The sequence below is a fragment of the Cataglyphis hispanica genome, chromosome 6, assembly GCF_021464435.1.
Source record: "Cataglyphis hispanica isolate Lineage 1 chromosome 6, ULB_Chis1_1.0, whole genome shotgun sequence".
Lineage (NCBI taxonomy): Eukaryota > Metazoa > Arthropoda > Insecta > Hymenoptera > Formicidae > Cataglyphis > Cataglyphis hispanica.
In genome coordinates, this window is record NC_065959.1 from 7,559,961 (window position 1) to 7,587,197 (window position 27,237).

Below are 27,237 nucleotides of genomic sequence, written 5' to 3' on the forward strand. Positions count from 1 at the left end.
TGCGCGTGTAATGCAACATATATGACAAAGTGAGAAGAACGTGTATATATGTATGTGTGATATATATATATATATATATATATATATATATATATATATATATATGTATACTAGGAATGTACATAGTGTACGTTGAGAGATATCTTTTAATTAGATTGTGTATAAAACGATGATACATACTATATTACTCATTTATATCAAACGACACATAATTATGATATCGATTTTTTTTAGTCTCATGGTACGACATTCCAGGGCACATATTCCAGGCGCGTCGTTCGCCAATAGGCTAATATAATATATAATAATAGTCTTGTCCTGTCATCTCGCACAATGTGTGATCACGCATCCCATGCTGACTCGCACGCAATCTCTCTCTTTCGATCCTTTTGAAAAAGAAAACAAACGATTCGCCACATCCGATGCGTGCTTATGATACAAGAGCCTCCAAATGAATGGCCATCAGTCTTTGAATGTATGATTTGATATTTCACATAACGTAATGATATCTAAAATTTATGACAGAAAACTGATATATTTTGTACTTTAGTCAAAATTTGATAGCGAACATCAAAGCAAAAAAATTTGTATTGTACATATTAGATAAAAATAGAATAACTATATATATATTAATAATATATATTATAATTAATATTAATAATATAATACATTAATATTAATTATAATTAGTATATATTAATTCATACAATAAATTCACATATTCATATAATTTTATATAATAAATTTAAAAAACTTTAGCTAATAATATATATATATATATATATAAATAATAATACTAAAAATATAATAATAAAATTATAACATATCTCCAAAAAAATTTGAAAATATTTCTCATTTGTTGTTCTATGGCTCCACAATAATCTTCAAAAACATGACCATCCATTCGGATATCAATATTTATACATATACATATATACATATATATATATATATATATATATATATGTATATAAATTATCATTATTAAATATTAATACTTCTAGTCGTATACTCTCGCTAGAGTAAAAGTGGTCTCGCGCATTCCAGGTATAAATATATCTGGACGCTATAGGCAAATACAGTGTGTACCAGCGCATGTATTTTTTTGCTTTCTTGATATGCGATAGATACTAACCTAACAAAACTCGCCCTTACATTTCTCTCATTTGGTATGTCTTAGTCTTATTTTATTTAAAAAAGAAAAAAATATAGAAGAAAAAAAGGGAAACAGTTACTCTTTCATTGAATACAAAGTTTTGATGAGAGAAGATACAATGAAAAAAGTATTAAATTAAATGATGAAGATGAACAGATCTATCTTTTTTTTTCTTTTTTTTATCTCTTGTCATTTAAGAAGTTATGAATAAAATTATCGTAAACGTTATTGCATTATAAAATTATACATTTATGTATGATACAAATAATCGGTTTGCACTCGTAAAGTAATCGAAAGACTTCAACTCATCCAATGTCCAAAATGTTATTTCATATTAAATATACAAAGTAGACTAAAAAATATAATGTTATTTTATTCATCAGATAAGTCACCGCTTGTCTGTTAGAAATATATTCTTTCGTAAAATCCAGAGTGTGTATGTGTGGGTGTGTATGTGTGTGTATCTCGTGTCTGAGTGTATCTCGCACTTAATTGATAATCTCAATGTACTTATCATTATGGTTCTTTATTTTTTTTTTTTTTTTATTTATTTATTTTAGTAGTCAGTCAACTTCGGGGTCCGTTTAAAAAAAGAGATACTTACATTTTTTTGCATTCGCGTATAAGGAATGCGCGTCTCCATTGTATTATATATTATACACATTGTTGTATTTACATGTTTCACGATATAATCGCACGCGCGTTTTCTCCCTTTTTCTATTTGTCATACTGAAATATCAATGAAGGAAACGTCATTCTGTTCTTTCATCCTACTACGCACGGATTACTCTATTCGGATTACTTTACAAGTACCCACCGCGAGAATAAACCTCCTTTCCAATGCAACTAAGTCTTATATCATCGAAAAATATCATCGAGAGATACCTCTACTATACTACTAGTTCTTACTTAGTTTTACCTTCAGCGAACAGGAATACTCATTTCCAGTCAATATCTTATAGAGTACAATTATTGTATATGTATTTATATATATATATATATATATATATATATATATATATATATGTGTGTGTATATATATAGCGCGCCGTAGTCTCTAGATAGCTTCCCATTTGTTTATCTAACTTAATATAAGCACCGCGCTTGCGAATTGCTTACGACGAAAATAAAATAAACGGAATCGCAAGTCATACAAATAGGGAGAACGATAATACCATAGCGTAGCATCATAGTGTCCTTGTCTTTCACCGACAATGCTGCTTGTATCAATATCGTTCCCCCGTGTTGCTTTTTACAACAAGGATCCGACCGTGATTGCACGAAACAGGAAAGTCTCCCTTTTTTTTCCCTTTAAAATAGTGCTCGGACACCTTTCTCTTTCTTTCTTTCTTTCTCTCTCTCTCTCTCTCTCTCTCTCTCTCTCTCTCTCACGTCAAATAATATTAATTTGCATATTTTCTCTATTGCACTGATATTTACAATGGACGTTTATATTTCGTATTTGTCTCAATCGATTGACGAATCATCTTTGATATCGGTTGACATTTATTTCCAAATAAAAACTACTAAAAATATTCCCTTTCATAAAAAACAAAGAAAAAATTTAGTACATACATAATAAACATAATAAACATTGCCTCTAAAACGTTGCTATGCAGCGTTACATACTGGTATAAAAGAGAAACAAAATAAAATTGTTATATGTAAATAGATAATCCCGTTCTGAATACTATTAAAAAAGACAGTTGCTGCGATTTATTTTTTGAATTTCCGCATAAAAATCGCCGCTAACTGCAAATATCTTTACTTTAATCACACCTGGCCGCTTTCTTAAAATCGAAGTCGTTCTAATTATTCTAGATCGGCCTCAAACAAAAAATGCTAGTGTACGTAAATAAATCTCATCGGCAAATCGACAACGTAATTAGAGAGACCGGTACTCTAAATATTAAGGCTTTTATCGCAAAAATTTATTTAAATCATAAACGATTTACTATTGGGTACATGTAGCCTGACAAAGTGATGATTTTATCTCTCACTCTCTAAATGCTTTTTGTAAATACAAATAAAATCTTTTTGGGAGAATCTCTTCGTGTATCTTCTTCTATATTGCGCGACACTTCTTCCAATAGTATATGCATTATGATTTAAATTAATTCTCATGCCCGTACATAGAATATTAAACGAAACGTGCTCCCAACGCGATCCTGACGGATGAATCGCACAAGGAACATCGTTGAAGGACCGTCACACTCCGCTTTATCTTTCTTTTTTCCTCTTTAGGAGGATATGTATTACACTATGGTGGATCTACTTGTGGTGAATATATTGTCGCTCTTTACGTGCTATACCATACAGACACATGCGGCAGAAAATAGTCTAGGCATTCTTTGTTTGCGATAATAATACACTCTACATCGTTATTCAAAAGGAACTTCGATTGAACTTTTTATTATACGATTTTCTTTTATTTCTGTCTTTGCTATTTTCTTATTTTTCTCACGAAGGCCAAGGTTACGCGCGCTACCGACGTGTATAGATTAAAATGAACTGATTTTAAAGGTAAAACGAAAGGAGAATTTTTGCAACTCGCGTTATTGAATGTTAACTTTTCGAGAGTAAATTTCGCAACAATGGAGAAATACATGGCCCTACCATGTATTTTGCACGGAGATTAATTCAAAGGCTTGATGAAGTGTACACGCTTGCCATTTCTCAAATGATTCGCGATAGATTTTGCGGTGACATTTCTTTCTCGTTGGTTCTCAGTCATCTTTTGAAATTTATTCTTACATTCCGACACCAGTCACGGCCCGCCACCAATCAATCGCAATCGATTGCACATGAGATCGTTTTTGAGGTTGAGATTGAAGCTCTTTTTGGAATTTATTTTTTTGGAATCGGGTGTGCGCGGAGCAGCGGCGTCCCTTCTTATCTATTTCAAATGAAAATTCGTGAGAAAACGCGTAAATACGTTGGAATAAAAACTGCGCGGGCACTGCAGATCGGATCTGTAGTTGATGTTGTTCGGCGCTGCACTGCGGGGATGATGGTGATGATGGTGATTCGCCGTAGGTGTTAAGTATGGTCTGAATAGTTAGGGTTTGCTGTTATCGTTATTCAACGACAACTGATCGGCGAGTTTCTGCTGCTGTTGTTGCTGCTGCTGTTGACTGACCTCGCTGACGGCACCGCCGCTCATCAACTTCGCATTGTTATTTTCCGTGTTGGACATCTTCGCGTAATCGCGCTTGCGCGGCGTGTTCTCCGACTTGACGATCGTGATGTCCGGATTGTTCTCCAGCATGGACGTTGCGGCCTTTGGCACTGTTGTCGGCACCTCGATATAGCCGCCACCCTCGCGCTTGATCGACGTCGTGGTCGTGGTTAACGTCGCCGCAGTCGCCGCGTTCGCGTTGATTTTCTGCAGTATGTCGTTGACGGATTCGTTGTTTTCCGTCGTCACCGACTCCGTTGTCGTCGCATTATTACTACTGCCGCCGTCGATGTTGCCACCGGATGCCAAATCACCGGCTAACGAAATTCGGTCCGGCCCTTGCAGCGTCGACAGATATGTGGCGAGCGTATGGACGGTCACGTTGAGAAATTCGGCGGCCCGGAACAAGGTAATCTCCTTCCGCCGCAGTTTCGCTAACACTTCAGCGGGACCCGGCTCAGACCAGAAATCTCTAACTCTAAAAGATTGACTGTGCATTACTATTCGCAATTCTTTTTATCAATATTTTATTCCTTTATTTTATAATTCGATTACCATTTACGCATTTATTACCTGTACGGATGTTTAAGGCAACCATAACTGTCGCGGTATCTTCCATAAAGGGTGCCGTAAGAGACACCGAGGATCTCGGCGGCAGTCTTCATCTCTAATTCTTTACTCTTGATGGCGTCCATGACACGTCGCGTGAACGGTTCCTCCCAGAACTCTTGTCGGCGTCCCGTCGTCAGATAATCGTTCATCTTCACCACGTCTCGGAATTGCTCGGGGATCGACAGATTCGAGGCGTTGGAGTTTGATGGAGGCGCTGCAATAACAAATATTTGTTTAACGCAAAACTGGATGACGATATATAATAGCATTAGAAAAATAAGACTATTTTTTTTTAGAAGATTCAAGAGAAGAATTTGTGTTTTTATAGATAAAAGTCACTAGAGCTTGAAGCTTACAAAATAAATTCTTTATTGGATGTTCATTCAGAGAAATTTCAGAAATAATAAAATATGTATGTTAAATTTGTTTAAAAAAAAACAGGCTATTTTAGATTTACACTAGATAAATATTTCAATCAATTATAGCGAAAGATTATCGCGAGAGAGAGAGAGAGAGAGAGAGAGAGAGAGAGAGATGCGAGTATAGAAATCACATATACCTTTCTTTTCCTGATCAGATGTACTATCATCCTTGGACATGTAGGACAGCTAAAAAAAAAGCACAAAAGACGTCGTTAAAAACGTTGAATAGAATATTTGCGCGAGAATAGTTTAATCAGTTGGAAGAAAGTAGAACGAGACCTCTCTTAATGGTCGTCTGATTTAATTACGCGCGCGCGTCCAAGTAAAGGAGAGAATCATATCTAATTGGGGCCTTACCACCGGCAGTGGCGTTTCGTTAGTCTCGTTCATCATCATCTCGTCGTCCCAACTCTCATGGTCGCCGCCCTCGCTCATCATTTCCTCCTGGGAAAAGGTTCGACGTGACACATTAGAGTCGTGCGTGGGTATCTCCGCGTATGTGTAATACCCGCTGCTGCGAGTCTAACAAAATATTTTCCAATTTCTACATTCACCACAAGGATCAACCCGTAAATTTGTTTATCTCAAGTTTATTTAAGTTTATTTCGCATGCGTAAGGCTCGGTGACGTTGCAACGAAATAATATTGCATTGTAGATTTGTCTTTTTCTTCCTCTCACTTTTTTTCTCATTTTTTAACAAGCATTATATATTTAACATCGCGTCTTCGTATCAAAGCTAGAATTCATTGAATTCTTCCAGTTAGAGAATTTTAGATCGGACATATAGGTGTGAGATAATTTGTGTATTATGAAAAGTTTATCTGATAACATGCCGTTTGTAAGTATGATATTGATGATAAGTATGATGACTTGATATGCGCGAAAAAATAAAGTTTGAATTAAAAGACGAATTAGCAATTCATATGACATATAAATAATCAATAAAATGGCAGTTTTGAATTATTTAACTCAAACTAGAAGTCATAATGCACGAATATCTAAACATAATACTCCCGAAAAGCCTAAGAATTCTAAATATCGAAAGTGATAAAACATTTTAATTAAATTCTATAACTTAAGTTCTAAAGTTTGAAGATTTTCGTTTACGATGTAATTGCTGTATCGATCAATTATAAATAAGAACCCGTTACTCTAAATAGATCGTAACGACAATGTAAAAGTCAATGTTTTATTTTCCGTGTTTTCAATTTCGTCGATCGACATGTTCTTTTCACAAGAAGAAAGAACAACAAAAGTTTTCGTCAATTGAAATACATAAAAATTATTTAAAAATTAAATATAATTATAACACACGCATACATAAAATAATATTTGACACAACATTCCGTTAATATATAAATTGTTAGAACGTGAACAAATTTTACAAAATACCACAATAAATTCGGCGTAACTGCACCGATTCTTACACAGGCATAGGGCATTCGGCCCGCGATAGTGTTTAAGTTTAAGAGATCGAAATTACGTACATTTCCGGTGATGCAAGTGATCTTGGGTGTGAAAACGTCGTGTGCCGAGGGTGGATCGTCCAGAGGCGGACGACCCCTGCGTCTCTGCTTCGGGGGTGGCGGTTCGTCTTCACTCTCCCTCCCTAGGACTGCCTCGACGCCGGGGGTCGCGGCGCCGGGACTGTGACTGGTGTTATTCAAGTCGTTTTGCGTAGAATCACTGCGCCAGCTCACCTCGGCGAGCCCCTTAATGTGTAAATCCTCGGCGGTTTTCAGTAACGACGACAGCCTCGTCTGTAAAGCAAAACAGAATATAATCACTCATCTCTAATTTCTATAATTAATATCATAATTCTAATAAGTTTATGTAATTATTATTATCATCATTGTCGCTATTATAATATTTTACACGATATAAAAAATACATTAATTATTTTCGTATAGAATTATAACATAATAATAACATACTATAATTATTATTTTTATAATTTTACAACATGTGGGCGCGAATAAAAAGGGCGAATGTGATTAAAGGTAAAAGTTCAAGCTTTGGAAAAAAAAAAAGCGTAAAGTTAATACATGAATAGATGTGAGCTAGGCAGTTACGAAACTCGTTATAAATCCACTATAAATTCCACCAAAGGAAAAATTGATTATACTTATTTATAAATTCATATAATAAAATATTTATAATACATATACGAAGCTATGTCATCGTTAATTAATAATTAAGTGCCTGTGAACGTTAAAATTTTCCAAGCTACTAAAAATGCTTTAACTATATATATAGTAAAGCATGAATAATGGCAAATCTAATGATAAAACATTAAGATGATAATTACATACAAATGTCGTCTATATTAATGACATTAATAAGAAGTGCAACGATGGGGAATAAGAATAAACGCTTCTTTGTAAGGACGGTCAGGTGAAATAAGCGGAAATGAGTAAATGAGAGCGTTTTTCATTTGGACACCGATTTTCCTCGTAATCGTACTCATCCGCCGTGACGTATGTACGCGTATACATATATTCTAAATATATGTATATATATATATATATATATATATATATATATAAAATTTTAGAGAAAGATTTAATTTAATATAAATTTAATGTGTATATACATATATAAAGTTGTCTCTATCAAAATGTTTTATCATATGAAATAACTTTACACAAAAATGAGTTGAATCACTGTTAGGAATGATTAATTATTCTTTGATTAATAATTACAAAGAGACGATATATTCAGACAATTTTTTTTTATAAATTTGAAGAACAAACAGGGGAAAAATAAAAATGAAAGGCAGGTCCATTATTTTCACGCTGACATAAACCGCTTATTTATTTTCGTCGGCGTATTTTTTTTCCTCGCAAATTTTTCTCCGGATCCTTTTTCCCTAGAAAAAAAAGATATCTGTACACGTCGTACCCTCTCGTCTGCAGAAGTAAAAAAATTCGCACGATAAATATCGGACGAAAAAATCGTGGGCACGTATCGGGGTTGCAGCAGCGGACAATCCTAATTATTATTTGCTAATTCCCACCGACAAAGGCAACAGCAATGGCACACGCTCGCCGACCCGGCGCGACCGAATGCTAAATAATATGCGAACTTTCTACAAACGCGCGGTACGGCTTTCTATCAGCCATGCTCGGAATTGGAAAAATGCTTATGTGGGTCAGCGTCGCCGCTACCGCCGTCGTGAAATAATGTATTTCAGAAATATCGCCGCTTTCTCTCTCTCTCTCTCTCTCTCTCTCTCTCTCTCTCTCTCTTATTTTTTGTTTGCGCACAAACGGAGAACGGGTGCAAGAAAAAGGACCATGGGAAAAAAAGGACGGCGTGCTCCACGTGACGCAAAACTTCGATCTAAAAACCGTATAAAATCTCTCTCTATAGCGCTTTATTCCAATCAGATAGAGAGCTTAAACCGCCGTCGTCGCCGCCAATCTTCAATCCGGGATCAGGCTCCGTGCATTTTCACTCGGCATTTTTTCGCGATTAGGCCTGTGCGATACAAAACGTGTCGGAGAAAGCTCGCGCGACTGCGACTGCAGCATCACGATTAGAAATCAAGGAAGAATTCGTTCTTCTCGGAAACAGATTTATGCCTTGAAAGATTCAAAAGATCATTAGAGAAAAAGAGAAGGAGAGAAAGAGAGAGAGAGATGCGAAGAATCTGTAAAGTATCACGAAATCGAATACTATATATATATAGATGAAATATCTTGAAAATTGACTAACACAATAAGATTTCTAAAAATATCTTAAATAAGTGATTAATTAAACTTTAAACTTTATTTCGAAAGAGAGAAGATAAAAAGGGGAATATAAATAATAGGGAATATAAATAAACTTATCATCGTAAACAAGATATTTGAATTGGACAGTCAAAATATGTCAAAAAAATTCTATGAATAAATGGTAAAAAAAAAAATCGATAGTTCTAAAATATTTCGAGAATTACATATTTCGCGGAAGAAATCTCAAGAAACATATGAATCTTAAATGTACGATTTACGAAAATTTCAATATTAAAAAACGTATTAAAGAATTGTCGAACTAGGTTAAACTATTATGAAAAAGAGAAAATAAATATTGGAGATATATCTCGAGAAAATCTCAGGAAAGCAATTTTCATCGAATATTTACTTTGGACAATTTCAAAATTGAAAGCGTAAGAAAATATAATAATATCGCAAACAAAATGCTGGAGAATGTTTGTTTCGTTTTCATTATTAAATCCAGACACAAGGAACAGTAACTTATAAATATAAGTGGACTTTCAAGGATTATATATTCTTAGCTTTATTATTAAATTTGCCAAATGCAAGCTCTCTTTAATCCATGGCTAAAAAGTCTCTCAAGGATTACGAGAAAACAATTAACAAAATCTATTAAACAATTATCCGATTAGGAACTTTTGTCATTTTATAAATATAAATATGCGAGATAATATATTTTCATTTTTCATATTTTCATACAATAAATCTCCGCTGATGACTTGAAATTGATTTTGTCTCAATAAAAATATTTTTAACGCGCGCACAATTTTTCAATTTTTAACATTAAATATTTTAACGTTTCAGGTAAAATTTCCGTTCAAATGAAAAATCCATTTTAAATTAAAAATGTAATTTTATATTAAATATTTTTTTATTCTACAGCTTTCTCTCCAAATACATTTCTACCTGTGAAAAAATTGACTTTAAATTCATCAATGTGCCGGACACAATCGTATCCTTATTGATTTCTTCACTTGAATATCATTCTATATCTCTTCATTTTTTTGTTGATTTTCCAGACTGTAAGAATTCACTCCGACAGGTCGATATTCTCGACACGTACTTTCGTACATACACGACGGTCTTGTCATAATATGTCGCGGGCACATTCGAACTTACAGTCGTCGTCAGTGCGAATGAGAAATGTTAGCTTTTCGCAAGATAATAGGCATCGTAAAGTTCTCTCGTTAACTATAGCTGTCACACGACACGGCGGCGACTCTTATCTACGCGAAATTGTTGTTATTGGAAAAGTGCTGAAGAAGGCAAGGAATTATTGTCCCGGGGTTTTACTGCCTAACTTTATTTCACGGCGACGGTAATAAAACGCCCGCCGCAAACAGCAACATTAATGAGCACCGAGTGAAAATATATTTAATATATATCTATAAACGAAAAATTTTGTCATATTATGTCAACAATATTTAATTAGTGTTTTAGATAGCTAATATAAATATGATGTTTCGAGTTTTCTTTAGCCTCCTTTATCCTTTAAAAAACCTTATAATTTCTATCTTTAATTTCTTTCGCGGAGATTGCTTTCGCTTCATCACAGATTTTATCTCGTATTTTCATATTCATTTCAAATTCGATAATCTGAAAAGTGATACTTACAAATATTTTTCAAATTTATCCGTAAATTTCTCGACTACGTTTTGAAATAAAAAAAAAAAAAATAAAAAAACCGACGAATGGATGGAGGAATCGACTAAGAGCGAAAAGAAAATCATTTAGAGATGGTTGTGATACTTACGTGATCGATGTTGATCTCTCCCTTGTACATGAATTCGACGAGTACTTTGATGTCCGAAAATTTGACGTCTCGCATGATGACGATGGGATCCTTCTCCTCGTACTGTGATAAAATTGTATCGAAGTATGTACTACACGCCGATAGTACAACCTGCGAACATGCAAGTTGATGCAATTGTTAATCATTTATGCAATGATTTTATCTTCGCGAAAGCGAAGCGGCAAACCATCGTAATAAATAATGTCACAACTTGAATTATATATATATATATATATATATATATATATATATATATATATTACGAAAACATGCAATTTAATTACAGTAAAGTTAAAAATCTGAGCTTGATAAAAAACTTTTACAAAGAAAGAAAAAAAAATGCTATATTATATATTATATATATTTTATACGTTCTCACATACTTGTATAATTATATGTATAAATATATTATATCTTTCAATTACTATTTAATTCTCCTCTAACTATATTATACTTATCTGTTATTACTTTATTTTTCTGATTACTGTAATTAATCTATTCATTGCGTAGGCAATCAATGAAAAATCAATGCACTTATCTATTATTCAGTTTGCAAATATTTATTATTACATCATTATTTAGGCATAGTCCGAGGTCAATCTGATCTACATACCATATAATTATGCTTTCAAAATTTAATCCCGATAGACGTAAGTTAATTGCAGAGCACGTTGCACAATATGAAACTAAACGATATTTTGTAGGAATTTGAGTTGCCGTAATCGTACCGTAGAGCATGAGATCGAATTTCACAAATAAAGAGATAACTTCCTATACTACGTTACGTAAATATAATTTAGAAAAAAAGTCATTATATAGCTGAAATTTCAATGTTTTCCGATTAATCAATTGACAGTGGATATCCGATATTCAATCGAATGAACGATCAATTTATCGAATCCACAATCAGCACATAGACAAATATGTAACACTATCTGTTTTTTTCTTTTTTTTTTTCTGCAATTCGCGTTAAACGTTACTTAGTCTCACGTTACGATCCAATTTATTCGCTTCGGCAAGTAAGGACACGCGCGCGACAACGGCGCGTCGATCATTATTAATTACCGACGAAATGGAATTATCCGGGAAGTCGCATCGTGACGTGCGAAACGAGCGCGCGACTAACGTAATGTATGGATCGAGAACGCGCGAGCGCATCAGCCGATAAAATATGAATTCCCGTCTGCATATTCTCGGAGGATTTTTGCAGTACCATTCCCGAACTCCTCTTCTCGACGTAAATATCTAGCATGAAAGTCAATGAGGTTCCTCATACTCGTTTATTTGAATTCTCGTTCGCGACTTGGCATCGTTTATAACTTCTCTTCGAGGCGATTTCTTTTTGCGATGAAAAATTTACACAGAGCAATGTATCCCTTTTTGATCGATGGATTTATAATGTCTCGATTTCAGAAAGTCGAATCGTATCGCGACGTTAATTTTCCGATCGTCTATCTCCTTCAATTTTCAAATCTCCTGGTCTCTTAGCAGAACGCTAAATCTCTTACGGGAGTATGCATCGTCATCCTAGATATTCGAGATTTCTAGAAAAGACTCTTGTCGAGAGTTTCTATTCTTTTCTCAATCAATTTCTTGTTTTACAAATACTCCGAACGATCGTTGTTTTATTTAACCGTGTATTGTACCGTCATACCGTCATGATAGCCTTCGATTAATTGCGTCTCTTTGTATGCTAATTTGCCGATGCCGTCGTGCACATTGTCGCGGAACGAGTAGTAGGTAAATTGGTACGAGAGACCCTGTGTGCGCGAACGAATGTCGTGGGAATTTCCGGACGGTTGCGCGAATTTCTTCCAACGCTCGCTAATAATAGCGCACCGTCGTTAGAGAGGGAAAATGTAACGGGACAAGATTTTTTTCAAGTCGAGACGAAATTCTCAATTGCCAGCCAGTTTGAAGAGCACGTATGTCATAATCATCATTAGAATAACAAGCATTTTCGCGGTAAATTTTATTGTAAAAAAAAATTCTCTTCCTCGTCAGTTTTGCAGCTGCGATAACACTTTTTCAACTTGAAATAATGATGAATCGCAGGAAAAAAAATAGACGCGTTAAAGAGGACACACATCTGGCCTTCTCTTTCTACAGGCAGTGATACCTCTTTGTTTCGACTCGTATTTTTCTCCCCCGTTCACACATTTCACTACCATCCCTTCTATTTTCTCCGCGCGTGTTCGTCCACCTTGTTAATCCGCCGAGTCCTACAATTAGTTTTCCCATTAATTTTTCGTTTTCTCCGTCGTGGGCGAAGGGGGGCCGCCAACGATGAGTGTCTGACTCCGGCCCCGCCCAGTCAATAGCCTGAATATTTAATGTTAGAAGTTCCGTATTGATTTTTCGCGATTTTTACGTCTCCGCAAATAAGGCCGTAAAGATCGTCTCGCGAACGGACGGAACCCGGGGGTGAGAGGGGGGGGGGGGGGGAGGAGAGGTAGGAGAGTCGGCAGACGGGGAAGAGGAAGAGAGACGCATAGACGCGTTACTTTTCAGTGCCAGCTATATAACGCTTTTTATTATGCCGGGGCGCTTTTATGGGGAAATACTGCGATGAAAAAAAGAGGAAGACGTCGAGACGAGCGGGGGCGGGAGGAAAGGGCGGAAGAAGAAAGAAATTGCACTGCCCGGGTTTCATATCGAGTCATTACGATCCTCGGGCACTTTCACCCCCTCCCTCTCCCTCTCACTCTCTCTCTTTCTCTCCATCACCGGCTTTCTTCCTCCCTCTCCCTCTCCCTCTTCCACCGTCCGCGACGTCTTCTGACATTAAACTTTTTATCGTGCATAACGGCGCTTCGTCTTTCGCCCAAAGTAAAAAAAAAATAAAAAAGGAATATATAAATGGAAGAAACCGGCGGAGAGAGAACAACCCCCCTGTCTGCGCAGAAAAGGGGTGCTTCGTCAAATTTGTCGATCTCCCTCGTCTGCCATCCCCTGACCGCTCTCCCCGCCGTCGCGAGTTTTTTATTACGGCGAACGCGAAAGCATGACAAGCGCGCGATCGATCTCAAGACGCTTTACGGCGAAAACGGCAGCGAAACGCGGAATACCGACGGAAATTTACATTCGTAATGGCGCGCAATAAATATTTATTCGACCGGACATTATTTCAGTTATTTACATGAATCGATACAAAAGCGTATCGGCAAGAGAAAGAGAGCGGATGGGGGAACGGAGGCGTAATGACGACGAGCATTGCTCGCGATACAAATATCGATGAGCGAATCGGTATTAGTGAAAAATCATACGCTGATAATTAAAAAATTTTGACCTTTATAATAGTTATAAGTTAGATGGTTATTCGTCGTAAAACGATGACCTTATCGTATTACAGCAGAAATCATGATATAAAAAATAGTAGTTATAACTATATTGATAGAGACGTAATTTCTCAGATGAAATCAAGTAATATCCTAGTTTTGCATACAACAGAAAAAAAGTCGAGTCTTTTGCTTATATCACAGAGTCAAATTAATGTATTGCGATTACTCGTTAGCATTTATCGCAGCGCGGATTTTTCAGATTTTCCGTCTTTCGCGAATTATGCCGATCTTGGCATGAATCATCAAGTGCGCGAGAGTTCAGAAAAGCTTAGAAAGTTCCAGAAAGCGCTCGCAAGATAAGCGAAACGCGACGCGTTATCGCGGGGGAAAATTCCGTGTACCGAGCGAAGAATGGTAGCATTGATATTGAAATCGCTATCAATAAATATCGACGCTGTAAGAAAAATATCTCGATCCTAGGAAGTAAAAAAAGGTTATAGTATAAATATCTGATCCTGCTATAAAACCGAGAATAGAGCCGTTCATTGTGAGAGCATGAAGTATTGCCGCATGACATCGAGGAGAATATTTTCTACAATAATATTTAATAGAGCGTCATGCGCAATCAAAACAGATTGATGTGTCAATTTTTCAACACCTATAATGAAGAAAATTATTATCTAAATAATAAGAGTAAAATATAATAAAATATAAAAAAAATTTTGTACACACCCTGTATTATTTTATAAATATTGTATTAACTCTCATAAGTCAAACTTTTTGTAATATCTTGCCGTAATTACCGATACTTGTCGATACCCACAGTCAGTATTGAAATTAATATCGACGCTCCCCGCTAAGAGCCGCGCTTTCGATCGTCCGGAGGAGTCATAACTCATAACGTATATAACGATACCGGAGACATTTCACTACTCGCGCGGCAAAGTTCGTTATAAAAACGAGATTACTGGCCCCTCGCCTGCAGTTACGTAATTCGATCGATAGTTTAGGCGTTTCCCGTTTCTAGCAGACGAACGACAGTGCGAGTGGAAAGAAGAAAGAGAAGAGGAATGAAAGAGAGAAGGAAGGAGAACGAGGAGGGAAGAAGCAAGATGAAAGAAAAAAAAAGGAATACCCCTTTTTGTGTCTGACGCGAGGGGCAGAATCGACACAAGAAACTTAACGAACCTGTCTTTTTTAAGGCGTCGATCCTTCCCACAGCTCGCTTCGAAGAGCTTTGTAAAAATTCGTTTTGCCAGCGATTGTCTTGCCGCGATGAAAGTGTCATACTCTATACAGAGTGTTCTACTGTCTACAAATGTGAATTGTTTCTCGAGCAAATTGCGATCGATTCTTCTTTTGTGAAAATATCAAGATGACGATAAGTTTTGGATTATAAACGCGTTTCTCACGAAATTAAATTTCGGAGATGCGAGCAGATAATATTAACTTGATTTTACTTTAACAATTAATTATAAAAGCAATTAGTCTTGAGGCTATAATAAATCAAGAGACTGTCAAGATGGTGTATCATCAGATTTTCAGCAAGAAAAATTAATTCAGAATTAAATAAAAAAAAAAAAATCGTATGTGTATATAATTTGATAGTTTCTAGACGCACAAAAAATATATCATCTCTTCTCTAGAATTTAATAATCTCGATATGCGCGCGCGATCCGTTGATTCTTGCATTAATTATCTCGAATTATGGAGGTTGTGTCATATTATACGATTCAGAAATGCAATTGTATCAACGAAGATCGAGGAGATTCAAAAGCGACTTAAATTCATCAGATGAATTTAAGTCGACTTAAAATCTCGAATATTCGAATACTCATATAAGAATAGCTTCTAACTTATATGAGTATTCTCCCATGCAAAACTCATTCTTGTTTCATTCAACAAGAACGAGTTTTGCATGAAAGCAAATTCAAATAAAGAAGAGAGATATCTCGTGCGCTCGGCCTATAGAAAAACGTTTGACATAATTCTATAAATAATGTATAGGCGCGATTTCCAGTTTAAAGGCTGATCGGTATCTTCCTCGCAGAAAGTTCATCTATTACATCACATTGGTATATGTGACGAGAGACGAAACTGGGATTGGCGAAAACTGGCAGATAGGATTTGTCAGATTTTTCTTCCACATCCACATAAAGATTTAAATTTAGCGAGGATTTATATATTTATAATTAAAAGACACAATAAACAATGAAAAAAATTATTTAATAAAAAACAATTATTGCTATAATGATTGTTTTCGTATCTCCAAAAAAAAAAATAAAATAAAAATTGATGAAGCTATTTTAATTGTATAAAAATTCAAGGGTCTTATATGTAATTTTAATTTCGATATCCATCTTCCCATACAAATTCGAGAGAGAGAGAGAGAGAGAGAGAGAGAGAGAAAAAAAGGCGGAAGGCGGAAGTGACATACGATTCCTGGCAGATGACTATAACTTTGCATGCATGAAATTATGGATCGATACGCGATGTAACTCGTTTTAAGGAATTGCGGCAAGCCGCGAAATTGCGTTCGCGTTTGCGGAAGGCCGTTAGACGGAATTTTCAAACTTCGATTTCCTGGAATTACATAACAACATTTATATCGCGATATATTTTTATTCCGGGAGTCTCAAAACACGAAACGAGTTTTCGCGCGCCGAGGGTTGAATGCCGGTGTATGTACGATCTCGGTAAACACACACAACGTTGGCTATAGCTCATTTTCTCGTTCTTCGAGTTGAGTTTGCGCCGACAAACTATCGCGTAACTACAGCTGTCGGTGTAGTTGCGAGACGATTCAAAAATTTCTAAGAAAGCAAGCTCTCGAAGGCCATGATTATGAAGACCATAGTCGTGATGAAAAGCAGAGACGAATATTTTTAAATTTCTAAAGCATTGTTGTTTTCGAGAAGCAACTGGATAATAAAGAAAAAGAAGAAGAGAGAGATGGACAAAGACGGACAAGAAACCGGAATTGCGGAAGAAATAATGCGATATTCTTTGTATACACGCATGAATAGAACGTATGTGTATTATATATTCCTCTACCTTCTATATATTTTTTACTGCTGCGCTCTGATAAATATCTTGCACAATTATATATTCATATTTCGTATTAATTCTCGTGCGGATTTTATAATTTTCCTTTTAATTCCTTTTAATTTGGCCATCAATTTGCTTTTTACTTATGTAATCGAGATATTATCATTAAGATTGCGATAGTTAAAAAAATAAACAATTTTTATCGATAACATCTGGTAAAAATATTTAGATAAAACATAACAAAGATAAAAACTAAATAATAAAAATAAAATAAACAATCATACACAAAGAGCAAAAATAATCTGTCAAAAATCGACAAATTAAAATAATTACAACAATCTTCGATTAAGTGCTCTAATTTCGAGAAGAAATCTCTTCGTTTCGCATATCCGTTTGCGATGGCGTAAGAAAGTTTCTTATCTGCCGCATGTAAGTCACGCGGGAATTTTCTAATAATGCAGCACGCAGATCTCGTTGTTTTGCCGCGCGTCATGCCCGACGAGTTTAACGAGCAAGAAAACGCGCCGTCGAGTCTGAGGCCGGGTGTGCGTTTTAGAGCGAACAAACCCCGAAGTGTATGTGTAAAAAAATAACGGTGTGTCCAAGTGGGAGTTTACGAACTCCCTATCTACGCGAAGCGATGTTTTTTTGCCAACATTTTTACCTCTATTTTTATATCTCTGAATAAATGCGGTAACAAATATAAAAATTGTTTAATTTAATAAAGAGTTTATATATTACTTGGAATTACTTTGAGATGATTTCTAATATGATTGATCCCCTCCGCATTGGATTTCGGAGGGTGGGATAGTCAAAATTTTCAAATAGAAAACCTCTATAAAAATGCTATAATGACCTTCCCCCCTGTATGTATATATATATTTTTATACATTATATATTTTCTTAAAATAAATTATTTTATATATTCTAAACCTTACGCTATCCTCTTCTAATTTTTACATTTCTAATTATGCTGTATTTTTTATTATATGAGAAAAGTAGAGAACTCTTATGGTCTTTCTAATTTTGTACGGCATTAAGTTACAAATGCAATTTTGCTACATCGCGTTTCTAAATGAAAATGTGTAGGAGAAGTAACACATACACACACACACACACACACATCTAGCATTCCTTAAATTTTTAAATAAAAAATTCAACTTAATTCAATTTAATTAAATCTGCATCTGCAGAAAGAGAGATATTTTCAATCTCATTTCAGAAATCTTCATAGTACGAGTTCTATTTCTATAGCATTCGCGTATATGCAATATCCCCTAATTGATTCGAAATATTTCGATCTTTTTTTTTTTTTCACATCGCCCTCTCTCACTTTCGGTTTATGATCCTCGCGATCCACCTTTTTCGCGCATATCTAATGATTAATCCCGATTTTCGCATCGGCGGCCGGAACAAAGCATTCGCACGCGCATCGCGTAATGTAAATGAACGCGGGGCAACGAGGAGAACAGCATGGCAAGTGGGACGTGCACACGGCGGAATCTAATGAAAAATATTAAGCCCTGATAAATATCAGCATGCACACATGCGAGATACAAATATAACAGATTAATCTTCTTTACCACTGTCGGAGTGCTGCGTGTTAGTGGGTGTTCGCGGTTATATGTAGGCACGCGGGGAGGAATAGTGTGACTCAGTAATGGCAGTCCTCAAAGAGTGAAAGGATGGGAGGAGGAGCAGGGGAGGTGTACTTCATCAGCGGATAGAGCAAGATAGTCGAATATATATACGAGGCAAAGGGAGATAAAGAGGAAGAGGAGGAGGAGGGGGGAGGGAGAGGAAATGAATGAGTGAGGGAGTGAGTCAGCGAATGAGTGAGAGAGGGATATGTGTGGGTGCGTTGTGGGAAATGGGTGGGACGGAGAGGGTAGTCGGGAAAAAGTACTCACGCCTGTACGAAAATATCGATTATGCTTTTTTACGAGTTCACCCCCGCTCCGGTGAGTGTTAATTTCGCGAAACGATCTCTCCTTCGCCACGCGTCGCTCGTAAAATCCTATTAGCGCACGTGCGAGAGCTTCTCGGCGAGAGCTGCTCGCTTCGGTTTCCGACGAAAGTTCGAATAGGTAACGTTGACAGATGAAGTCTCTCGTCCTTTTCTCGGGGAATATCGTTTTTTTTTTCTTTTTTCTATAAATATTCTAAATCCTTATAACGCCTGGAAATAAAGGAATTTGTAAAATCCTCAGAGAAATACGTAGAAAAATGTTTATTTTTGGATTAACCTTGAATGAATTTTACTTGGATGGAGTTTTAAATTGAAATTTAATTATTATAAGAAGTAATAATTCTTAAACAGTTGTCGTCAACTGCTCTCTTACAAAATTATTGTCTCGTCCATTCAATGCGATATATACGAGATACTCGATATTTCGTAGGTCGATTCTCAAGCGAGCAACTTGAGATTCGAGACCACATTGCGAGAAAGAAACCGCCGTCAAATCGTATTATTACTACGTACAATTAGAGAGAGAGGAGCCTGTCGCGTTTTTAGAACGCAGGATGTCCGGGTTTAACGACCTTAGCACCTGGCAGCCCCTCTGTACCGGCGGCACATAATTACCCGCAACGCACCAGGGTAATACCCGTTGTGCATCTTGAGAACGAGAGACGTTGGATATCGTTACGGTCGAGAACGCGTGGAATCCCACTGTCGTTTTTTCTCGCTCTCTTTTCACGCCGCGTGGCTTGTGATCGATAACCAGCATTAACACTCATCCCGGTTAAAAACTGGCCTAAACTTTCCGAGGCTCTTCCCCCTCCCTGCCTCCCCACCACCCTCTCGTCCTTCTCCAGATGTCCGAAATATCGCTTGTCATCGAGTTCGAACACCGCCCTACGTCGATGGCATGATCATCGTTTTAGGTATATACATATATATGTCTGATTCGTGACGTCAATCGACTAGCTAGCGGACGAGTAAAAAAAAGTTTGTGCTTTGTAAACAGTTTACTTAAAAAATTTTATATATTTATTTGCTCGAGAGACATATCATATGAAAGATAATTTTTTTCGTATTATTGCGTAGCTTACAAGATTTCATTTTTTAACATGATATAATTATGTATAAACATAACGTTATATTAATTTTATGATTTAAATAGAAAAATGTGTTTAAATCACACGACGAGAGAGATATAACGGAAAAAAGATTTTACATTTATATTTCACTTCACATTTATATTATCAAACGCATAATTTTGCGATATCTAAAGTATATAATTCACCGTGATAGCGATGGATAAATACCGTTTCCGTTCTTTGCGAACGTGAAATAGTGTTAATTTAGATTTAATGTAACTTCAGGCGTGCGTATGCGAACATGTGTTCTCCTCCGCGTATTTTTGTAAAATATAAGGTGTTGATTTTTTCGCGAATGATAATTCAATTTAGGATTTCTCAAATGTGTTCTTTGACATCGCGATGTAATATTTATGCGCGGCAATTAATTTCCGTGTCTGTCACGATGGTACGATCGGGATTGAAAAATGTGTTCCCACAATGCTATCATAATAAATTAGTTCTTCCCCCGCGGACGTTTATTTCGCGCTTCAATTGAGTATCAAAAGGAAGGCAATTAAATTGTAATAAACACGCGGTTAGCGGCGAGCAAATAAAAGTTTACGTTTGCGGAAATTACGTATCATGCATTCGCATTATTTGAAAACTAAACGAATGCATATTTATGCGAAGAATAATTATAAAGTTCTTCAATTTTTACAATGTTTAGACCTGAGGAATAATCGTTTATTTAAGTGATGATAAAATCTCTTACTTCACTTTTCTCTTCTCTATAGAAAGAAAATCCTCCTTATACGCGGAAATAATGTATTCCATTTATAGCTACACCTAACTGGAAAGAGAATTGGAAAAAAACATGTTTAGTTAAACGGTTATTTTTAATAGAAGACAAACTCAAGCTTAAATATTGCAAAAGCAAAAATTAGAAATAGTCATAATTATACAGAAAATTTAAATATTAATTTAAATGTGATTTTGACGCGCATAAATATTACATCGCGATGCCAAAGAACACATTTGAAAAATCCTAAATTGAATTATCATTCGCGAAAAATCAACAGCTTATATTTTACAAAAACATTTGTTGCCGATTTGTTGCGACTGATAATTATCCTTTATAGATGGCTAATTCGTCAAATTATGATGCACGTTTAAAGAAAAATACGTTAGAATTTTACAAAAAATGTATCTCTTTCTCTCTTTCTTTTTCAGACATTGTATAATTCAATCACTCCGAGTTTTGACCGTTCGCGCTAAAAAAAGAATCCCGGAAAACGTTACCGCGTTTACAGCCGTGGATGGGGGAACAAGGAATGTATTAACATAATACATTCATCGGAAAAAGCAATGTATTGCATAGTCCAAGTGATAACTCGTATTTTTCTCGAGATTTGATGATCGGATGATATTCTCTCTCTCTCTCTCTCTCTCTCTCTCTCTCGATGACACTGCAACTTATTTCGCAACATAGTATAATTGATAATAATATGATAAAAAAAAAATACGCTTTGATTATCTCAAAAATATACTGTTCTAGAAGAACTAACACGAATCCAATAACTGTTTATACAGATTTTTATAGTGCAATGGAATTCTCTTTATCATAGTTCTCTTATCATATAAAAAAATATGTTATTGTAAATTATCTTTACAAGATATTGCACTGTCTGTCAAATATATCTGATAAATGAATGGGGAACGAGTTTCTCAATCGCAAACAGTTCAATGCCAAGGGATTCATTTATTCTTCCGTACACCGAGGGGAGATTCTAAATCCCCGGATGGAGAAAAGCAAAATTAATTATTCTCGCTGGATGTATCTCCTTCCTATCGTGCTTCGCGCGCATCAGTGCAGATGGATACTTGCAGTGCGCGATATCAGCGCGAATGAATCAAGAGAAGACACGCGAGAGAGTCATCGCGAACGAATATAAGATTTTCTTGTTCCAGCCACGCGTGCGCGTTCGCATTTCCTCCTTTCCACATTCAGAGCGTCACTTAAGAAGCATCTCAAAAGTTTCATTTGCTCTCTTTCTCTCTCTCTCTCTCTCTTTTTATCTCTTTCTCTCCCTTGCCGGGCAATCGTGCGGGATAGAAAATTTCCGAGAGCTCGGTCCGATGGGAGTATAGACAGCGATAACCATCGCCATATAAAGTATATTTCTCCTATTTCGAGAGATACATGGAAGATTTTTGCCGCAAGTTCTCTACAACGTATCGAAAAGAGTCGCGATGGACGAATCTTCTCCTTTCAAAAGTTTCGGATCGAAAGTTCGATATTACAAAAGTTTCATAGCAAATTTTTTTTTTCTCGTGTCGCTCGAGATAAGGGAAGTATCTACGATCGGTAGCTATGGTTATTGTCTCACCATATAGATCATTCTTTTACAACGCGAATCTTTTTTTCTTCGATCAAGCTGTACTAAACTAACTTTATGGAGTTATTCCCCCATCGTGTAGTCAACTAGTAATCGGTCATTTTCTTTTCATTTATTATAACTCAAATTGAATGACTTGCAAGAAAAAATTAAACAAGATTAGGAGTAACTTAAAACCAGACAGTTTTCAAATAAAGCAATAATTAAACGGGATAAATAATAAGTAATGATAGTATTATCAGCTGATATAGAGATTTGTAGCTGACTTTTTTTTTCTTTTCCTAAATCATTATATTTTTTTAAAGTTGATTTAGAAAATACTAGATAATTATTGAGAATGAACTGAAGGTGTCAATAGATAGATTTCTGTGAATTCTAAATCACAGATTATTTTTGATAAAATTTTCTTTCTTCAACAACAGTGTGTCTACAGAGAGCAACTAGGGCTGTTTACTTCGAAAGAGTGAAGTAATCGCTGTCCAAAGTTAAACAAGGTTATCGGCCCAACTAGTTTATAACGTCACTGAAAGATAGAGAGCAAAGACCTCGAAAAAGTCGCGTCATCGAGGGTCGAGCTTTGCCTTCGAGCGCGCGCTATCTCTCTCTTCGCTACTATATATGTATGTGTCCCGCGCGCGCAGGCAAACTGGGCGCAGGTGGTGCTAGACGTGGAAACAGCTGTCCACAAAGCTCGTCCCCTCGCGCCCGTTTCCCCTTTCCCTTCGACGCTCTGAACTTCTGTCGCCTCGAATCCCTTTCGTTTTCGTTTCGCCGTCGTCACTCGTCGTCGTCTCGCAAGGTGTCTACATGATAACTTCAGCGACGATATACCTTATCTCAAGTAACTCATAACGCGTCGAGTTAATTTGTATTTTTTCCCCCCACATGTATTTTATTTTATAAATAGAGATGAAAGTGTGTTACGCTCTCTCTTCTCACCCAAACATTCGTCATGTCGAGAATAATGCAATTTGTAAATTTCAAAGTAGCTCAGTTGTAATCTGCATATTTTCGCAGTTTTCGCATATTCAAAGGTACGAAGTATAAAGGCGCCATTCTCTTCCTCTCTTTTTTTTTCCTTATTCTTTCCACCAATTCCAGACGGAGATGTGCAAGATATTTCATTTTCATTATTTAATTACAGATACGGATAAAGCGTAGAATTTAAATATAGACTGTCCAAAGGATGTCCAAAATATATCCAGAAAAAGAAAAAAAAACGCTTCTGCGCCTAATTACACATCACTGGCTCTAAATATCGATACTTTGTTTAGTCGCGACGACTTCCTTTATCGCGACCCTAATTCGGTATCGCCGGAAGCGCAGCAAGAGCTGGTCCGAGCGGCCGGCCGGCTTTTGCCAGCGGCGGGAAAAAGGGGACGACGAGACACGAGAGTTAAGCGAGTCGTCCGCGAGGGGTGGGGAAAAGAAACGAAAAAGCCCCGTGCGCGTTCTGCCGGCGGTGGCGGCATTCTAAATTTAGGAGGAAGTATTGATTTTACAATTTGGACCCCTCCCAAAGTAAAAAATAAACCAAGCCGAACGTACTCTACTTTGATAGAGTGCCTCTCCTCTGCGCGGCTCGTTTCGACGCACAGACCCCACCGTTGAGAGAAAAAGAGGGAGACGCGAGGAAACGAGAAACAGAGCAGGAGGAGACGGCAGGGGAGGAGGGAAAGGGGGAATGAGAAAGAGGGAACCGGCTGAAGGGAAGAAAGAGGGTGGAAGCGCGCGCGGGAGCGGCAGAGGAAGGGAGTAATAAAGAGGAGGGGGAGGGGGAGGCCAACGACGGGGGAGGAGGACCGGAGAGAAAAGAGTGTGGCGAAATGCCGTACAGTTCCACCCCGGTAAGAAACAAAGAACAGAAAATTGATCGTTTGTTAAGTTTTATGTTCCTACGCCGACGAGACTTCGTCCGTTTGTCCGTCCGTCTCCTCTCTCGTTCTCCTTCTCCTTCACTTCCCCCTCTGTTCCCTCCTTGTTCTTCATACCACAGACATATCTCTCTTTTTCTGTCTCTTTCGTCGCGACGTACAATAAGACGAATGGAGGAAATTCTATCCGACGCGCGCATGGGAAAAGAAGCAAGGGATACGCAGAAAAACGCGAAAGAGACGGAGCGACAGAGAGAGGGAAAGAATATAGAGTCAACAGGAAGGGGCGAAAAGGTAGGGAAGCGGGAGGAGAGCGAACGGGAGACACGTGTACGTGGAAAAAAAGCAAGAGTCCAGATCCGTGGAAACTGGACGGGATTGCATTCGTCGTCTGCTACAGATCGTCCAGGTTTTTTGGCTGGGAATAGAATTCAATTATCAGGAGTCGAATCGTCTCCATCGAATCGCGGGGCGAGGGGGAGAAGGGGAGGGGAATTGCGCTGGTGATTGTGATGCCCTTACTACGATTCTTCCGGTTTCCGCACTTCACGGGGATAACACCGTCATTCAACTTCAATTCAACTTTCGATCTCATCATTGCGTGAAGCGCGATCTGATCGCGCGTTCATAATTAACGATGGCAAGACGATGATAACGAGCGACATGATGACAACGTGCGGGATGATGATAACGAGCGGGACGATGCGCGATCTCGATGCGATCGTTTGCAGGAAGAGCGAACGGCGCCCGAAAAGCTGTCGATTGTTTGGGCTTTCGGTGCAGTTGACCGTTAAACAAGTGTGACTTGGTAACTGTCGCAAGTCATCGAGGTTTCCCAACCGTAACCTGGATAACTGATTCTAACAGAACGCGTATCCAATTCGTGCACTTAATCAATGGAGCGTGAATCGTTTTATTAGAAACAGATGGATATAATTACGCAATAGAAAACTGTTATGTATATTACGTATATATTAGAAAATAGACTCTGAATTAATTAAGTTAAAAAAATATATATTTTTAAGATAATTAAAATCTGAAATGTTTGATTAAACATTTTTTTAGTTTCAGAATTTGGAAAAAGTATAAGAGAGAGAAAGACAGGTGAGATAATTAATTCCATTAAATTAATACAACATTAGAATCTATCATATACGAGATTGTGCTTATTCTACTATTACTACTAATTTTATTAATTGTAAGATAGATTTGTAATTTGATGGTCGATATAAAATTAAGATTTTCATTAAATTTCTTAAAATTTTTTTTTTCCGCGATATCCGAAAAATATAATAGATGAAAGGGACTATATCTGGGGTGTATGTATGTGGAGGCGGGGGGGGAGGAGATAATACATCAAAGACTACATAAACATACAAGAAAAGGCGCAATTTATTAGTAGAGAAAGCCGGGAAAGCACGTTACAGAATTCGCGAAGGGAAAATGCCACTTTTCGAAATTGCAGCGGCTCTTTTGAAACGAGGATCCGATATGCGAGAGTACGCGACACGGTACATCTGTCGATCGAGGACAGCATTTTGAAAACGGTTTCGGTAATTTTGAGAAGTGCTATTTCTTTTTTTATCTCTCGGGGAAAGCGTGACGGGCGACTTGCGGGACATCCTACATACCCGCGGATGAGAACGTTATTCCTCGCTAGACTCGAGATAGAGCTCCCAGAAACGAGAATTTCAGAATACCGATGCTGGGCGCAGCGTGGTTGCAATTTAGTCTCTCCAATCTTGCCGAAAACTGAATTTAGACGTTTCGTCATGTTAACCGAATTTTGACACGAGAACGAAGTCACAAGAATGAAGTTCCGATTAGCTACAACGAAGTTAGTTTTGGTCGCGTACATACGCAAGTATGCTGTGATTCGCGCACCTTATATATATATATATATATATATATATATATATATATATATATATCGACTCGATTATTTTAATTGAAAATTGACAAGATAACTCTCGCGATGTAGCGAGGGACTGAGCTCGTTTCGAGCCGGATTCGAGATGAAATATCGAGGAAAATGGCAATTTTATTATATATTTCCCGTAAATCGAATTGTGAAATTCCACTTATCGAGTTTCAGTCATAAATCCAATTTCACGTTACAGCGAAATTCCGGAAATCGAGTTTCCACGTATTCTGAATCATTCGCGACTAATTTCTCTATTTTCGCTGTAGAAACTTCTTATATCGTTGCGATTTTCATATCAAACGCACATTTTTATGCCACAGATTTGCGATTGATGCACATCGTCGCAGCGGATTATTAAAGAGCGCATTGACGCATCCATTCGTGTTTATTTCACAAACAAGCTGACGCGAGCGAGAAAAATAGTCATTCATTATGTCTTAAAAAAAAAAATCTTAATAGACGATAAAATTATTTCAAAGGAATAATCTAAAAAAAATGCGATATAGCTTTGGCGAATTTATATCTTGCTACAAACAAATAATTTATCCTTCAATCTCCCCACCCCCCCCGCCCTCCCCCGAAGTTAATAGAGATTATTTTTAAAGATAGAGAGATGATAATTAAAAGTAGAGATTATCGTCTGTATCATCAAAATTCGATCTCTGCACTACAATTCTAAGCGTCATCGATAAGTGTGTGGCGACTTTGCGAGTTTGCAAGATACGGGAATCTCGATTGCGTCATCGTCGACACGTCGTGACATCATCGTGA

General features: G+C 36.9%; 1 protein-coding gene across 5 annotated transcripts in view; it reads right to left on the reverse strand.

Annotated features, from left to right (window-relative positions):
• Nucleotides 1-855: 855 nt before the first annotated feature.
• Nucleotides 856-27,237, reverse strand: part of LOC126850627 (zinc finger and BTB domain-containing protein 20) — a 99,415-nt gene continuing 73,033 nt past the window's right edge. For 3 of the 5 annotated variants that reach the window (XM_050593809.1, XM_050593810.1, XM_050593811.1), the window contains 6 exons: nt 10,881-11,030; nt 6,857-7,129; nt 5,726-5,890; nt 5,500-5,554; nt 4,908-5,160; nt 856-4,824 (listed from right to left, as the gene is read on the reverse strand). In XM_050593809.1, the coding sequence (XP_050449766.1) occupies nt 4,215-4,824; nt 4,908-5,160; nt 5,500-5,554; nt 5,726-5,890; nt 6,857-7,129; nt 10,881-11,030 (1,506 nt within the window). In that variant the 3' untranslated portion in view covers nt 856-4,214. The remainder of the gene's footprint in view (nt 4,825-4,907; nt 5,161-5,499; nt 5,555-5,725; nt 5,891-6,856; nt 7,130-10,880; nt 11,031-27,237) is intronic. The other 2 variants (XM_050593813.1, XM_050593812.1) reach the window with 2 other exon arrangements.